General features: G+C 49.8%; 1 protein-coding gene across 1 annotated transcript; it reads left to right on the top strand.

Annotated features, from left to right (window-relative positions):
- Positions 1-1,680: 1,680 nt before the first annotated feature.
- On the top strand, positions 1,681-4,903 carry MAFB (MAF bZIP transcription factor B). The gene has a single exon (XM_082491269.1). It carries the CDS (start codon positions 1,841-1,843, stop codon positions 2,774-2,776), a length of 936 nt encoding a protein of 311 aa, XP_082347395.1. The 5' UTR covers positions 1,681-1,840; the 3' UTR covers positions 2,777-4,903.
- The last annotated feature ends 13,385 nt before the right edge of the window (positions 4,904-18,288 follow it).

Raw genomic sequence — 18,288 nt, 5'->3', positions numbered from 1 at the left:
CCGTGAAAAGTAGCTGTTATTCTCCAAACGGACACTTGGGGTCGCACTTTCTGTCTGTTTGAGCGTAAAAGCAGTGTAAAAAGAAGCCCTAATCTCCCTTAATCGTTACAAAATGTTAAAAAAAAAAAATCCTGTTACCGGACCAAAAAAAAAAAAAAAGAAGAAACTAAAAAACCTTACAAGCCGAGTACTCCTTTGCATGCAGTCACTCACTCAGGGAACAGCAGAGGAAAGCAAACACGATCCCCTCAGAACTGAAATGTAATTATATTTTCTCCCTTCTCTCCCTAATAAATTGTCTGTGTCAATGCCTTTGCTTTACTTTAGGGAGAGATTTGCTTCCTGTAACCGGGAGGATTTCCCCCGTTGTGTACGGAGAGCTGGCAGCCTCGCCGAGCGGCTGCTTCCCTCGCCCCCCGGGTCCCTGCGCATCCCCCCCGCACCACCCCGCAGCCTCAGCGCTCTCTCCCCGGACCCGCTGCGCGGTCGCGGCCGTGTTTTGGGGTATTTTTCCGCGGTACCTCCACATCGGAGGCCGCTCACATAAAGTTGGAAGGGCGATGCGTGTGCGTGGGATGGGGTGGGGGGGTGGGGAGTAAGCCGACCGCCTTGAAATTTGCTACGGGACGGCAGCGGGCAAAAAGGGACTTTGTTATATTTAGAACAAAGGGACGGGCAGGATGTCCCCGAGCCCTCCTCTTTTGTGGATTGCAGAAAAGGGGGGGTGGGGTGGGTGTGGAAATAAATAAATAAATAAATAAGGAGGCGATGGTGCGGTGGGGGGGTGGGGGGGGACAAGCGGGGAGCGCCCGGAGGAGCGGGGCTGCGAGCGGCGGCCGCTCAGCTGGCGCTGCGGAGCTGTCACGGCGCGGCCCGCCCCCGCCGCCGCCGCCGCCGCCGCCGCTGCCGCCCGGCCCCGCCGCCCCCGCCGCCCGGCCCGGCCCCGCCGCCCGCCCGGCCCGGCCCCGCCGCCGCGCTGCCATTGGCGCGGCCGCCGCCGGCCCCGGCCCCCGCCGCGCTCTCGGCGGGCACGGCCGTATAAGAAGCCAAGGGGGGCTGCGCTGCGAATCACAGCTGCACGACGAGCGCTGGAGGCGGCAGCTACAGCGGAGACCTGGGTGGTTTTTTTTCTCGTTCCCCCCTCTCCTCCTCTTTTTTTTTTTTTTTTTTTTTTTTTTTTTCTTCCTCCTCCTTCCTCCCCCTCTTCCCTCCCCTTCCCCTGCGCTGCCAGAGCCAGCGAAAACTCCCGTGCAAAGCCCCAGCCGCCGCCGCCGAATAAGCCGGTGCGCTTCCCCCGGCCCGCCCGCTCGGACTGGAAAGTTGCGGCAGACTCCGGTGCTCTGCTACCGCGGGGAGAAGGCTCCGGACTTACAAAAAAAAAACAAAACCAACCCAACAAAAAAAGCAAACCAGACGGGGGCCTCGGCTAGACGTTTTGCACCGTTCTTTTTCCTGCACAGCCCCGAAGGCAGCATCTTTGTTTTGTTTTGCTTTTGCCCTTCCTGCTACCGCTCCTTTCTCCTCGCAACCGGGTGTCTTAAGCGCCGGGAGCTGCTGCAGCCCGCGGCGCGTTGCGAAGGCTGATACAAAAAGACAGGAGCCATCCAGGCGGCCCCGGGTGCCGACTCGTCCTTGGCTTTGTTGCTCCGGACCGAAGAAGCCCAGAAGCCGGGAGAGAGAAGGAGGCGGCGGCGGTGGAGGGGCGGCAGAGGAAAGGAAGCGAGAAAGCAAAGCCAAAGTTGATTTGGAATAAGGGAGCGCGGCCAAACCCTCTGCCAGGCTGCGCGCTGGAGTGAGGTCTCCAGCCCCCTCCGCCGGGAGAGGTGCCCGCAAGACAGCGATGGCCGGAGAGCTCAGCATCGGAGCCGAGCTGCCCACTAGTCCCCTGGCCATGGAGTACGTCAACGACTTCGACCTGATGAAGTTCGACGTGAAGAAGGAGCCCCTGGGCAGGAACGACCGCTCGGGCAGGCACTGCACCCGCCTGCAGCCTGCCGGCTCCGTCTCCTCCACCCCCATCAGCACCCCCTGCAGCTCCGTGCCCTCCTCACCCAGCTTCAGCCCCACCGAGCAGAAGACCCACTTGGAGGACCTGTACTGGATGGCCAACAGCTACCAGCAGATGAACCCGGAGGCGCTGAACCTCACCCCGGAGGACGCTGTCGAAGCCCTCATTGGGTCCCACCAGGTGTCCCAGCAGCTGCAAGGCTTCGAGAGCTTCCGGGCCCACCACCACCACCATCACCACCATCACCAACACCACCACCAGTACCCCGCGGTCACTCACGAAGACCTGGCCGGCAGCGGGCACCCTCACCACCACCACCATCATCACCACCAGGCCTCTCCCACTCCCTCCACCTCCTCCAGCTCCTCCCAGCAGCTCCAGAACTCACACCAGCAGCATCCCCCCTCCAGCAGCGTGGAGGACCGGTTCTCGGATGACCAGCTGGTCTCCATGTCCGTGAGGGAGCTCAACAGGCACCTCCGAGGCTTCACCAAAGACGAGGTGATCCGCCTCAAGCAGAAGAGGAGGACCTTGAAGAACAGGGGCTATGCCCAGTCCTGCAGGTATAAACGTGTCCAGCAGAAACACCACCTGGAGAACGAAAAGACCCAGCTCATTCAGCAGGTGGAACAGCTCAAGCAAGAAGTGACCCGGCTCGCCAGAGAGAGAGACGCCTACAAGCTCAAGTGTGAGAAACTTGCCAGCAATGGCTTCAGAGAGGCCGGCTCCACCAGTGACAACCCGTCTTCCCCCGAGTTCTTCATGTGAGTGCTTAACAAAAATAATTAAAAAACAAACAAAAAAACCCCACCCCCCAAACCTGACCCCCGTCACCTTCCCCCCCCCCGCTCCCATCCTCCTCTGACATCTCCATCCATCTGTCTGCTTGACTAGAGAGAAAGAAGGAGAGAAAAATAGAGACTTGATTTTTTTGCAGCATCCAGTCTTCTAGAGTAGCTGTGGGAAAAGTAGGCTGGGGGTGGGGACGGGAGAGGTAAAGTGCAACTTTTCGACTTTCGTTTGCGAGTTAGAGAGAGGGACAGAGGCAGAGGCAAAGGAGAAAAGGACAAGTGAAGCGTTTTATAGATCGCTTGCTTGCAGAACGAGATGGACTTTAAGAGAATAATAATAAAAAAGGACAATGAACAAGCCATCTATAACATACTGCCTGCTTGGAAAGAGAGAGGACATATACAGCACCATCTCATGCACAATTTACCTGCTTGGAAAAAGAGAATAAATAAAAAGGACAATATATGCAAACTCTTCATATATTGCCTGCTTTGAGAAATAAGTTACAGGACTCAGATGGGACATTCAATCTAAGAAAGGAAAGAAAGAAAGAATGAAAGAAAGAAAGAAAAAAAAACTCATCAGTTTTATTGCCTGCTTGATTATATAGAAAAATACGAAAATCTGCATTAAAAATATTAATCCTGCATGCTGGACATGTATGGTAATAATTTCTATTTTGTACCATTTTCTTGTTTAACTATAGCATGTTGATCATCGATCATAGATTTCTGTTGTTGTTTTGTTTCATCGATAAGAAAAGCATCACAAGTTATCAAACTTTTTACTGCTTGTGCAGTTTTGTTCGTTGGTTTTGCTCTCTTATTTTCTTTTATGGTTGTTAGCTTGTAAATATCTGCTACTTCAAACCGCACAGGAGAAAAAAAAAAACAACACAAAAACAATAACATTTCAGCAGGCTGGTTATACGGTTTGTTTGGTATTAAAGAGACACTTAAGGAAAAAAAAAGTTATGGGCATTTTGCATTAGAAAAAAAACCCAACTTTGTATATCTGGTGCACTTTTAAGTTGTATTTTTTTTTTTTTTTTAGTTTTCATTTTGGTTTTTGTTTGTTGGGGCAGAAGCAAAAACGCCTGAATGGCATTGACAAACCTAAACTTAACAGGGCAAACTCTCATCGGTCACTAGAGCCTACTCCATGCTTTAAAGTGGCAGCGAAGCTCTTTCCTTCAGGACAATTCCCAGCCCGGAGCGGTTAGGCTCGGCCCTATAGTTTCCCTTCTGATTGTACACTCAGGAAGCGAAGGACGGACGAGATACCAGTTCCTTTCAAGAAACAACTGCCCCTCGATTTTCGGTAAATAAAGAAAAAAAACCCAACAAACCCCAAACCCCCTCCTCGTTACGAGTCAAGTTGCAATAGCAGCGAGGGCTCCGTGTCGCCACTGAAGTCAGGTTTCTCAATGGTAACAGCAGATGAGTGGGCTGGAAAAGCATATAAAACTCAAACTTTTTTTTTTTTTTTTTTCAAAAGACATACTGCAACTTTTAAGTGTATTCTTTTGCAATGATTTGTAATCTGCTTCTCTGCTTCCCTATGCAGCGAGTGAAAGTTCTAGCCAAAATTTATTTGCAGTTGTATAGTAGTAGTAGTTTGGAGTCTTATGGGTGTTTTTATTACTTTTTTTTTTTTTTTCCTCCTGCAGGTCAGTAAAAGGATTTACGTTGCACTGACAAAAATACCAAAATGAAAACTTATTTTTTAGTTTCCTTTTAGGATAGCTGGCACTGCTGGCCGGATGCATTTTAAGTTTGTATTAGTTTATAAATTAACAGTAATAACAAGATTGTAATGAACAGCATGGTGCTTGCAGTTTTAAATATTGTGGATATTAGTCATGCATCAGAAAACGATCTTTGGTTTTTACTGATTCAACTGTGTTGAAATCAAAACATTGCAGCAGCGGAAAAAAAATTGTTTTTATTTCATGTAAAGTTCTGAAGGGATCAATTTCAAATCCTGCTTATGATATGAAAAATATTAAAAAACCTGGTCTATTGTAGTTTTATTCAGACTGGTTTCTGTTTTTGGTTATTAAAATTGTTTCCTATTTTGCTTATTAAAATCATTGAAATGGCATTTCTTGGAGGGACCTGCTTCTCTGACGTCTCGTGTTCCCCCCAAAAAAACCTAAACCCAAAAAGAAAGGAAAACTTTTGGACCCTCACCTATCCTCACAATGCTGTCCGGCCAAGCGCTGGGCTTTGCCCGGGGGGATGCTGCTGCACGCAGGGTAGGACCGCTCAGCCTTGCACCCTCCTGCGCTTTGCCCCGGCCTGGCCCGTGGCAGGGGTGAGCATCCCCGCTACACACACACAGCCCCCCCAGCCCCGCGGCCGCCCGCCGGGAGACGCGGAGCGGCGGGAGCCCCGCGCCGGGCCCGGCTGCTGCCGGAGTGTCCCCGCCCGCTGCAGCCCGGTGGGGAGCGGAATCCTCCGGCTGAGCCACCCCCGGCCTCAGAGAGAGAGGAAACGCTAAGTGCAGGCACTTAAAACAAAAATTATTCCACCCTCCCCCCTTTTTTTTTTTTTATCCCAGTAGAAAAGGAGAGGACTTGGACAAGTCCGTGCTTTCCCCCGGCTCCTTTGGGATCCGGGCTTGCATTCACTTTCCTCCCCTCCATCTGCACATTATATTTATCCCGGCTTTTTTTTTTTTTTTTTTTTTTTTAAACAAGTTTAGAAGACTCTTCAGATGCGTGTGGAGAAGGGAACAGCTCTTCCCCCCGCCACCCCCCACCCCTCCCAGGGCTCTGCACCTCGCAGCCCCACCATCCATCAGCTGCTTTCAAGGCAGATAATCCCGCAGCTCCCTAAATTGCAGGCAGAGGAGATCAGAAATCTCCCCCGCTCCTCGCCCGGCTGCGGGGAAGGGATCCCCAGAGCCGGGTCGCAGCGTGTCTGCGCGCTACTGCTCTCAAAGTGTGAAAACCGTGTTGAACTTTAAATCCCTCTTAAAAACAAAATCCAAGGCGTCACACAACACAAAATAAGAGCCTCTCTCCGCCCTGCTCCTCTCCCCAACAGCAACGAGTTGTCTTTGCAGGGACGGCATGAGGCACGTTTGGAGAACAAACCGGTTAAGGACAGTGTGTGGGGGGGGAAAAAAAAAAAAAGGCAAATACAGTAAGTTAAACCCAAAATCTCCTCTTAAATCCCAGCAGCATCCCTGCCTTGTGAGAGCCGGCCGGGCCGGCCGCTGGGCTGGGGGGGCTCGGAAGGGGCCGGGGCCCGTCCCAGCCCCCCGGCTATATGAGTCAGGCGGAACAAGCTCGTACCCTGCTGCCCTGCGAAAGGGGGACAGGAGTTTGCCGAGGAAAAGGACGAGGGCGCCTGGCGTTCCCTCTATAGCCTCCCCCCGTGCCAGTAAATGCTATGGCTGCAGAGAGCCTGAGAGGAATATTGTTTGTGGGAACTGCCACCGCATATTAATGTCCCCTCATGCATGCATTGAATAAATCACTAGGGCTAATTGAACAACAACAACAACAAAAAAAAAAATAGGAAAAACAGGCCTTAGAAAAGCCCTCCAGATTCCCACCGCAGAACCGTGTCAGCGGCGGGGCAGACCCGCGGCACGGCCAGGCTGGCGGCGGCGGCCGGTGCCTTTGCAGCGCCCGGTCCCGTTCCTGAGGTTTAATTTATCCCATTTGAAAGAAAAGGAAAAAAAAAAAAAAAAAACAACAGAAAAACCCACAACCAAGCACCACCGGGGGCACCGGCTCGGCCCGGTGGGACGGGGACCCGCCGGCGCTGGGAGGGACGAGCCCGGCTGAGCCCGGCCCGGCGGGAGGCGGCGGAGGGGGGCCCGGAGCCGTGGGCTGCCCTCCCGCCCGGGGACCTGGTCGGCTTCCTCTGACCGCTCCGGGGGAGGGAGGTCCGAAATGCCGAGGGGGGCAAAAATCCACCCGCACTTGTGCTCGGCCCGGCTCTGCCCCAGCAGCGGCGGTGGCACCGGGGACAGGCAGCTCCGCGGGTGTCGGGGCGGGCAGGAACTGCCTATCCCCCCCCACACACACACCCCGGGGAGCCCCATCAGCCAAGGGTGACCCTCCTCCCGGCTTCTCTCGCCTATTGCCATCCCCGCGTATCGACTTTGATCTCTCGCCGTTCATCACTGATTCATAAAGGGCTGTTGACACCGGAGTCGGGGGCACGATGGGGAGCGGTTTCTCGAAGCGAAAAAGAGACCACCAGCCCCCCTCTTTTCCTCCCCGGGAACGGCCTGCCCGCGGGGTGCTCCCCCGGGAGCGGGGGGCTGTGCGGTTCAGCCCCCCCCGAGGCTCCCCGCTTTCCATCCGGAGCTCTGCGGAGAAGCTGCGTGTCAACCGCGGGGGATAAAGCATCTTCCCTCCCCAAAACCCTCTTCTTCCCCTTCTCCGGACGTGCTTGCTTTGCCTGCGCGTCCTCTGCCCGTCCTTTGAGCCACTTCTCCCCCTTCACATCCCTGCCGGGGGCTGGGGGCCCGGGAGGTGCACAGCCCGTCCCGCCCCGGGGCTCGGAGGAGGCCGCGGGGCTGCAACCGCTGCCGCGCACCGGGGCTCCGGCAGAGCCCACGAATGACACTGCTCGGAGGGGCCGAGCCCTGACCACCTCCCGCTCCCGAAAGCTTCCAGGCGATCAAGTCAATCGCCCCTGAGCCTCTCCGGAGCGAAGATGCTGCAAACTGCTTCCCAAAAAGCCTGGTGCAGGCAGGGAGACGTCCTCACCCCGCTCCGCTCCTTTCGGGGAGGATGGGGTCAGGATGCCGACGAGACAGGACCAGACCCGGCCCCGGACCTGGGCCGGACCGTTCCCCCCCCTCCCTTTTCCCACCTCCCGGCCGGAGCAGGGGGTCAGGGGCTTTGGGGGTGCGCTGGGAACAGAAATATCGGTGCATCTGCAGCCAGAAATGGGCCGGTCGGAGCCCCCCCCCGAGAGCAGCACGGCGGGGGCAGGCGGGCTGCCCCGCACCCCCGGGGGACGAGGGGGTGCGGCGGGGAAGAGCCCAAGGTTTGCGCCGCTAAATTTGGCTGCCGGGCGATGGTTCACTATGTGATGCCGTGTAGTGCAGGAGGACGATTCCCTTCAGTGGAAAATCGTGTTATTTTGTTTGATCTTGCAGTTTTGCAAGAGCTATTGCTAACAGCCGGGGCGAGATCTGCACCCCCCCCGCCGGGGCAGAGGTGACGGCCGGCTACGGCTGCTCCCAGAATTAAACGAGACACCCGGAGAGGAAACACAATTGGCAACAGCCCCTTCTTCCCCCCATTTACTGACAAAAAACTTACAAACTAGCTCTGCCAACCGTTTAATCGACTCTCTTCAATATTCCCTTCCCTCCTCCCCTCTAGGAGAGTGTATAAAACTGATTGTCTTTAATTCCAAAACAGAGAAATCTAAGACTAAAAAGACTTTTTTTTTTTAACTAAATATAGAAACATCACTCTTAAGACTTTCCAGAGATGCTGAGCGCTGTTGCCGGCCGGCAGACGAGTGCTCCGAATTGGGGTGGGCAGGCGAGATGTGTTATGAGGATGAGCCAGGTCTTGCGAGATAACTGTTCCCAGCTGGTTTAGGGTTTAATTTTTATTTCTTTTTTTTTTTTTTTTTTTTTTTTATGTTCTCCCCCCCCCCCCCCTTTCGGGCTGGCGCGGTGCCCGCCTGGCTCTATCCGGCTGGTTGGTGCCGGTGATTGACAGACCAAGGTCAGGGAAGCAATTCGGGGCTGTGGGTGTCGGGTTTCGGGGAGGACAGATAAAACATCTCCGGCGCTCGGCAGAGCCCCTTCTGGCTCCGCGGCCGCGCAGTTCCCTGCGCAAGCTCCGCGGGGCCGCGCTGCGGGGCCGGGGCCGGGCAGCCCGTTGGGTTCCGCCGGCTGCGGAGCTGCGGAGCGGGACGGCCGCCTCCAGCACCCCTCCAGCATCCCTCCAGCGTCCCTCCAGCATCCCTCCCTTCCCTCAGCTCTTGCCGGTGCCCCTCTTTGCTTTTTTACATTTTAAGTTTTGATCCCCTCCTCACAGGATGGAAAGAGTACTTCCCCGCCATCGAGTGGGAAAAAAGCTATTTTGCTCCTTATTTGTACAAGTTTCAGTTATGGTGTCTTTCTTTCTTTCTTTCTTTTTTTTTTTTTTAATCATTATGTTCCACTGCATTAAGGTTATAGTACATCTGAAGTTATGGGTGTGCGCGCGCACACACACACACATTCTAAATAACTTATTGCGTAATCCTGAGTAGGATGTTCAGTAACATAACATGCAGTGGTCTGAGAGGATCCCACACTGGACTTTTGTTTTGTGCAAGAAGGAGAACAAGGAGAACAAGAAGAACAAGGGAAAAAAAGCTTTTAAGTGCTGCCTTTTCTTGATTTTTAAATGGTGACTTTCAGTAGTGAATTCTGAACACAGCATGAGGTGCTGCAAAACATTTTCTTGCTATTGCATCCAGGACAGGGAAGAGACAATTTATATTTGTGAGCTGATGCTGCACATGATGGTGTCTGGAAGTGTTAGAAAAGGGATTGTGCTATACTTGAGACATAAGGTACTGCAAAACCTTTGCCTTAAACAGAATCGCACCAATGGGGACTTACTGTATTTACAGGTTTGTCATAATATGGTTAGAACAAATGCTGCAGTAAAGAGGGGAAAAACCCATTCCACATAAAAAAAAGGACATGTTTTCCTGTCCCACGGAGGCTGCTATTAGATTTTAGAGATAGTTGTCCTCTGCCACGTTTTATTTCCCCTTTTAAAGTTTCACTGTTTGTCTTAAGGCACAGATTCAAAACACTGCATTTCCACTTTATACATGTGTTCTTTTAAAAGATTTGTTTAGATAAGGAAACCATTGCTAAGTGTTCTCACTTGAAAGAAATTAAATATATAGAATGATAAGCTGCTGCTAAAATATATAAAAAACACTTAAATTAATAATAAGAACTTGTTCTGAGGCAAAATTCAATTTTACTTCCTATTATGCAATCTTTGCATGTAAAGTTGCTTTAATGCAAAATAGCAGCTCATCAAAAATTCTGTTTTATTGGTATCAAAAATTTATGATATCCTGAGGCATGAGGGGCAGAGAGCAAGGTAGGAAAGCTGTGTCCTTTTACCAAGTTTAGCACTTTCTTTAAAGAAACATCTCAAACTTATTTCTCCTCCCTTCTTCATCGGTTTTGGAGGCAGTGGGCGAAGGTTTATACCAGAGAAAACTCCTCCACTGACAATGTCACGGTGCAGCTCTGATACACCATTTCGTTAAGTGTACCCTCTCTGCAGACTCTTGCTTGCACTGCAATACTAGGAGATACTAGGACACGTCCACACAAATGCAGAGATGGGCTTTTTTCTAAACTCAGACGTTTTCACTCAGTATTGCAATAATGCATACGGATTGCAAATATATGTGCACTGTTTGAGCCCGTATTTGACTATCGAAGTCTGCAACCTCTCACCAATAAAACATAGAGATCTGATTCTGCTCTAGCCTGGACTTCCCACTAATGAGAGTTCATTTGTTTCCAGAAAGCTGCTCCTGGCTTTATAAAGGATATTAAACGCTCAGTGACAAGGGCATTGTGTTCAGTATGATTTTTTTTCTGAAATCAGTGTGGCAAGAAATCGGTGCCAAGCACCTGAAATCTGCATTCATAAAAATAAACAGTACTCACTCCTTCTTCAGTAGAACTTCAGGCAAGTTATTAAAGAGGTCACTGACCTTTTACAGAGGGGGCACTGAGAGGTGTGGTGACCCGGCCGAGGTGAGCTGCAGAGTGACGGCAGGGCTCAGTCTGCCCAGTCCCTCCGGGCTGGGCTGCCTCTTCTCCCACCACCGCGGCTGGAAGCACAGGGCAAGATCACTCATTGCCAGGGGACGGTGATGGGGGGAGGAAAGACAGCACAAGCCCCTGTAATCCCGTGCTTTTATGGGTCCTCTCTTATTTACTATTGAATGGAGCAGAAACTTTCCTGCTGGTTCAGGGGACCCATTCAGAAAAGAAATTACAGAGGGCAATAAACCTGCACCTTGGACTTCTGTTAACTGCTTCTTCCTTGCTCTTATGCTATGGTGCAGTTATTACCTAAAGCCTCTACAAACATGAGAAAGGGAACGTATAATTATAAACAGGTCTCTGAGCTAATAATACTAGCACTCACAGCTCCCTGGATCTGCATTTCCCCCCTAATTAAGGCAGCCAACAATTATAGGCAAAAGAGTTTTGAGGCTGAAATCTCTGCTCACGTGATCCTAAAGGGAAGCTTTTACATCTATCCTCAGCCTGCCCCCCCTCTTGCTTATTGTCCAGCGGCATCCAGCCCCGCATGTCATGATAGTGGTATTGCAATGCTACCATCCGCTCCAGCACTGAGCCATCCCGTGCCGTTCCTGAGGCCGATAAACACAAGAGCGCACCCAGGGAACCAGAAAGAGAGGAGTGCTAAAATCCTTTTGACACAGGCCATCCTTATTTTTATGTCAGCCTTGACCCGTGGATCAGGCGTTTTATTCTGGGTATTGCAGTGGCAACGCTACGCTGGGCTGAGAGAGCACGTGCTGATCTCAAGGATTGGAGGAGCACAAATTCATTAGGTCCAGCACTAGTTTTGCAGAGTGACAGGTTAATCCACTCCACGGATGGATAAAAGGGTGTAGAAAAGGGCTTTTGGAAGGGTACTTCCAGGTCCTCACTCACCTCAAGTCAGGCACCCAAAAGAGCAGGGTATTAAGGAAATACCTGTGAGCCTCTGGGGCTACGTAATAAGTGACTCATGCATAAGTCAGACAGACAGACAGGAATCATGATAATAACAATAATAATACAAAATGTCTATGACTTTATGATTTGCAGTACTACCAGATCTCTCTCATGCAGTGATTTCTGTCCTACTGCATGCAGGCTTAAACCATGAGGTGACACAAAAGGACCCTTTCCTGGTAACGTTGAACGGCAGGTAAGTTTAAATTTGAAATCAGCAGATTTTATAGTCATGTTACTCAGCTCAATAATTAATGAAATAGCTTGGATAAAATTTAAAACATAACAGAGGTATCAGCTGGTCTCTGCTCCAGAATCTAAACCCTATGTTTCTATTAAATAAGTCTTGTATCTTTTAAAAGAAGCCCTTCTCCATAATCTGTTTTCAATTGAACGCTACAGTAAATATATCAAGATTACTGGATCACATTGTTTACAGATGAAGCAGTTTAAAGGTGAAGTTATTTTTGGTTTAAATCTTCTGTGTTTTAAAATGAAAGGCATTTCTGGAGTAGCTGCTGAAAAACAAAAATAGCGGAAAAAAAAAGAAAAAAGGAAGAAGATAAAACGTGGCACTGTGAGGGTTAAGCAAGGTCCTAGGATCCAAGTAAATATTTATATGAGTGCTCAAAGAGGGGGGAAAAATCTCAATATAACCAAAATATAAATCACGGTGCTTTATGTTAGCTGTCAAATTATTCTAGCCCCTGCATTCCAGTACTTGCTCTACTGGTAATGTCACATAGAATATGCGGGCTTATGCCCCGGTGCAGGTTTGGCAGGTAATTAAAGTCGATTGCATGGAGGTTTACACAGACTCCCTCCGATCCACGGAAAGACAAACAACCTGTTAACTGTGATCGCTGCAAGTGTGCAAAACTCTCTGGGCACTGGGATTCTCTTCTCGCAAGCAGGGGAGAAGAGCCTGACTCCGGTGTGCTGCTCCCTGCCTTGTCTCCAGCGTGGATTAACTCTTCGGCGCCTCGGTAGCTCGTTGCCCTTTGCAGAGGCAATGAAACCTGCGTAGCAGTAGAATCAACAGACAGACGCTTGTTAGAGGAAAAAAATAATAATAAAAGCGAGCCCTGAGGGCAGCTAGCCCTCGGGTCAGGTTTGCCTGCATTCTTGACCTGAGGGAGACGATTCTTCCTAGAAGTCAGCTGGGTGATTCAGTCTTGCTGCTTTGTCCCGGCTCTGTGTATGGGAGACTCCAGTTACAACCGAGTGAATTATTCCCAACAGCTTCACAATGCAGCCCGTACTCCAACTGGAGATGGTTCTGTAGACCTCCAGGTCCTTCTCTGAGCGGCAGCCTGCAAATGATGCCCAGAGCTTGCACCTCGTGGCCTTTGATGAAACTCTCTCATAAAAGAGAGCCAGAATCAAACTCTGGGGCTCAGCCCCCTGTCAGCTTTCATCTTCTCATTTGACTCCCGTGTGTGAGTGGGTGGGAAGGGGGGGTTTCAGATACACCTCTCGTTTTGCTCTGGCTGTCATAGGAGTTTCCGTCCCGGTGGGGAGGATCTTTGCACCGGGAGGCACCCGCGCGTCTCCCGCTCCGTGTAGGAAATGGGAGCAGGGCTGCAGGTTCTGCTCTGGGAACCGGAGCGCCGCGAAGCCACACCTGCGCGGACGCAACCTCGGTGTCAGGGAGCCGTGCCAGCCCCGACACCACCGCCGTGCGACACCCTCTTATTTAACCACAGAATTAGCATGGCACCAAGATGACGGGTTGTTGCCCTCCGGCTCTTTCCCCACGCAATGCGTCATCCCCACCTCCAGCCTGCAAAGACAGAGGCCGGGGGCAAAGAGTAAACCCTTCCCCATACGGGGTGCATTTCACTGCCTGCCTATGGAGGCTTCCAGAAGGGAAGTCAAGCTGTGATGGGGACACCCGTCTGCAAGGATAACCCCACCGCTAGCATCGTTTCACAGGGGCTGGTGAACAACCACCATGTGTTTAGCTGCCATCCATTTGCCTAGATGTGAGAGGACTCATCCATATTCATTTAACCAGTCTCTTATGCTAATTTCTGTCTACCTCCTTTCTTATCTTCTGGCCGTATACAAAATCATAGAGCAAGAGCCTTCCTGAATTAGCCCAGATTCCTGTTACTCAGCTTGGGAAATGTTGGGTTGAATCCCAACAGTAAGGGAAAAACCTCTCCAAAAACCCACAGCAAGCAGAGATCAACTTTTGGAATCGCTTAGGTCCATTTATCTGCCCTAATCAAACAGTGATTTGTCTGTCTGATAGGGATTTAGATAAAGTTTTCAGCAATTTGCAGTAATTAAATGTGAAAGGGGAAGAAGCAGAGGGTTTCCAGGCAACATGCTGCAGAAGGGGAGTTTTGGAGGAAGGCAGAGGACCCCTTGTTAAACATCTGCCAGCCTGCATGGAAGGTAGCGGTGATTTCCCTCCTCTTATGGAGTTCCCCCCTCCTCTTTGCTCCCTGCAAAGTGTTCTCCTCCTGCTAAAATCAACCAGAGGAGAGAGAAATCTCTGGAGAGCAGGAAAATATTTTCTGAAGCAAGTTATTGCCTCTGATTAGAACAAGTGACAGATATTAAAAAGGAAAAAAAGTCCCAAGGAAAGACATTATCACCTCCCCCATAAGGACTTTGCTCCCATGTCAGAATTATGCAAGCTAGAGCACAGTGCAATGCTCAGTATAGTCAAGATAGTTGTCAAGAGCAAAGTATAAACATTTCCTGCAAATGCACTTAATAGAAGTTTGTTTGCCAAGTGCTTCAGCCTCCTTTCTTGGTATGGTGAGGAAAAGGCCTTTTTCGTTAAGTGGGGAAAAAAACCCTCCCCCCATTAAAAAAAAAACAAACCCTAAACCTTTGAATGTAAAGCTTTTCCTAGGCTTTTGCTTTGTTAGCCATCGGCTCTACCAGCCATGTACCCAAAGTCTACCAGAGTGCCTCCATCATGTCCTCCTTTTTACAACCATCAGCTGTGATAGAACAGCCCTGTTCACAGATGGGCTGGAGCCGATCAGCAAATGGATGTGGTGAGTGAACCCGCAACTGTGATCCAAAGGGCATGCAGAAGGAAGGGAGCGGAGCCCCTGTTGTGCATAAACCACGGCCACATTCCTGGGAGAATAGAGTCCATGGGAATTTGGCCATTGGATTTGCTGGGACTTGAGGTTCACCCCAGCCTCCAAGGGGGCTTAGGTGCCTTCTGCCAGGAGAGAGCCGAACACAGGCAAGAGAGACACTGCAGCAGCAATTAAGCTATAATCAGTATCTGCCTTTGCTTGAATCATTTTGCTCCACCCTGAACACGCAGTACAGCAGGGCTGGAAGCTCCTCCAGCCAAGAACTTGGGACTCCAGGGAAGGGGTGTGTTTGTTCCTCTTCTGAACTAACTACTTCATTCCAAAAGCAACCACAGTTGTCTTGAGCTACTGTCACCAGTTCAATATGCCTTTAGCAGGAAACAGAAGCTTTCCGTGAATGAAAAAGGCCTGAAGATGATGCTTCTGTTACAATTAACTAATGTACCCTACAGATTCATGCTTTTTCCTTGAAATCTCAGTTGGCTTCTTTAATTGCTGTTCTCAGTGACACAGTTTAATTCCCCCTCCCCAGACTGCACTTGCCTTTTCCCAGGGTGCTCTCACTGAGAACACCCACAAGAGCCCTCTCTCGTAGCTGGAGTGCAGGAGGAGCTGCTTCCCATTAGGGAACCTACAGATGACTCCAAGATGACTCCACGCAGACAGCTACAGAAAATCCTCCCTGACTGTGTCCCTCTTTGCTCCCACATGATAGAAACGCTGGCTGGAGAGGAGCTCTGGAGATCTCTCATGCAACCTCCCACTCAAAGCAGGACCACTGCCAACACTAGATCAAGTCAGCCACGGCTTTGCCTCTTGAAAACCTCCAGGGGTGGAGATCCCACCACCTCTCTGTGTGTCTGTTCCACCCACATTCTGCTAATTCTATTTCTAGGAACTTACCCACCTCCAAAGCAACTCTATTCTACCAGCAGGACAATAACTTCAAGATGTTTTGCAATACACCCCACCCCCTGTCCTTCAAGGACCTGATGACCCAGAAACACACAAGAAGTTGAACACCTATTATGGGAACTAGGAACATTAAGCCTTCTGTTTAGATCCTCAAAATCCCCACCAGACTGTTCCTCAAGCTTACAGGCTGGAGGCACCTGCAGTATTAGCAGTAAAGTTCTTGAGGCCCCTGAAGTTCTGCTCCTGGGACGGCCAGAAGCAGCTTGCTGCCTGTCTCAAGCTTTGGTTTCTTTCACATACGTGAAAACAAGATATTATTCTGCCTCTCTCAGCTTAAGGCTCAATTTGCTAAAGTGTTCTCAGCGCGTTCCCATCAGATCTGCCTGATGCAGCAGGATTTATGCACTGAGTGCACATGTGATGTCCTACCCATTCGCCTATACATGCATGTTTGCGATGTCTTTGCTTCCCTCTGGCCCAAGTTATTCAGTACAAAGCAGAACAGCTTTGACAGAGCAGAGCAGGAAAGCAACGGTGCCAGGCACCCCTGGGAACGAGTGCTTGCACCTTTGGGTGCAGTACCAAACCCCATGCCTGTCTCTTGGCCCCTCAGCAGGCTGCCAGAGCTGCGGCCCCTGTTTGAAGGGACAGCTTTGGATGCCCACCCCTGGGAGAAAAATCTGTATGTGACAGGGAGGCAGATGCCAATAATGAATGGGGTGGATAATCCCCACGAGAGTGTGGTTTAAATAATTGTTTGATTTCTTACCAGCTAGCGTGGATGGCATGGTTGTTTAGCTGGTGGTAGGACTAATAGAAAAGTTATGAGGATTATAGTGAATACGTCAGTATCCTGGTATTTTCACCACCAATTAGGAGCTTCAGTGGTGATTTGGTTGCCATCGAATCCACACAAAGAAAAAAAATCCCACAGAGGAAAGATCCGATATATACAAATCATAGGAAGATGAAATTCCAAACTCAAAATAGAGGGCACTTTTTTTTTTTGTAATGATAAAGCTAAAATAACTGGTGACTGAAACAACTCACGAGGAGTTGCAAAGGTATATTCCATTGCTTGGAAATTGTAGGGAAAAGATGGGGTATTTTCCAAGAGTCGTTTTAATCAAATTAGGAATTAATCCAGACGTCCTATGGTCTATTATACATGTGAAATCAGATTAGATGGTCACAGTGGTGTCTTCTGGTCTCACAATCAATGAAAAAAAATGTAATTGTGGTGATAGTGAAACAGTGAAGAAGTACACTGCTGCAGTAGCAGGGAGGCTAAGGGACATATGAAAATATTATGCATTCTAGAACTTATATAATAGATTGCATTCACTTCAGCAAGAATTCCACCATTGTTATTTTTTTCCACATTTAATTTAAAGAGGCAATATCCTTTTAAGCTTTCATTCTGCAGCAGAGTAGATTAAATTTAAAATAGAAAAGTGCTGCAGAATAGATCTAAGGATGTTCAGGGCTGGAGGACAACTTAATGAAGCAGAAACTGAAATACCATACGTCTCCAATAGCTTTAATTTATACAAATATTATCTTTGTGTCTTTCATAACATGATGCAGAGGAGCTCAGAGTACAGTGTAATTCCTTTGCTTTTCAAGACAATTTTACCCATTTTAGTACCTGGGTTTGAAACCAGCCCAATTCAAACCAAAAGAGCTATAAAGATTTTTTTTCTCTAATTGCTGAAACAGGCTCGCACATATAAAACCAGTTTAATGGCTGGAAAAGGCTGTGTGGTGTAAAAATAGGGATAAGTACCAGACCACCTAGAGTCCAGCCCTGCCACAGGTATTCAGGCTGGTCAGTGCCGTCAGACGCAGAGCGCTGGGGATCGGCGGCAGAGCTGTCCTCCTGGGTCACACCGTGCTGGAGACCGGAAACCTCCCGACACAGGTATGCTTGCGGATCCAGCACATCATGCTTTAAACCACTTGGTTTCCCAGGACTGTACTGGGTCACTTTTGCAATTTTTTTGGCTTTTCTTATTCCACCCCAAGCTCAGACGGTGGGTAAATGGGACTGTGGCCCCAAACCTCTTGGTGCTAGCAATAAAGCCAAGAGCAGCAGCAGCGGCAGCAGGAGGAGGGAGCTGTGGTTGAGCATGCACTTGAGACAGGATTTATTCCCTGCTGCTGAAGGATTACGTGCTGGCATAGGCTCAGAGAAAGCCCAGGGGGCAGTAAGGCTAATAACCCCAGCCCTGGGGCAGCAACAGGCAGTCAGTCCCCTTTGGTGTGGCTCTTCCCGACCAGGGGGTGAAGTGCAGGAGCAGTGTCACCAAAGCAGGCAACTTGCTCTACGCTGTGATCCTTGCAAGTGTCCCCTTCCCTCTCAGCCCTTCTGGCTGACTGCAAAAGTGACCGATGCTTTTAGGTCAGAGGTAGTGACATTTGATGTACTTGACCTCCCAGATTTTTTGGGAAGTCCATGTACCACTTCATATTACTCCACAGGATACCAGACCCATCTCTGCTTCTAACTCAGCGCGTGATCTTGGTTAAAGCGGCCTTCATGCGAATTAATTTTCATTTCTGTGAGGTGAAATAATGTCATGTACTAACCTCTGAAAAGGACTTTGAAACTTAAAGAGCAGGTATTTAATGTCTAGCACCTTATTTATGCACAGATGCTCAAGACACAAAACTGGGCTTTTTTCTTGTCACTCCATGTGTTAGAAGCGGGGAGAAAGAGAGAGAAAGAAAAAACATGTTGCT

Source organism: Vanellus vanellus (genome assembly GCF_965231255.1).
Source record: "Vanellus vanellus genome assembly, chromosome: 15".
Lineage (NCBI taxonomy): Eukaryota > Metazoa > Chordata > Aves > Charadriiformes > Charadriidae > Vanellus > Vanellus vanellus.
The sequence above is the reverse complement of the archived record's forward strand: the minus strand, read 5'-3'. Positions and strand labels throughout refer to the sequence as shown.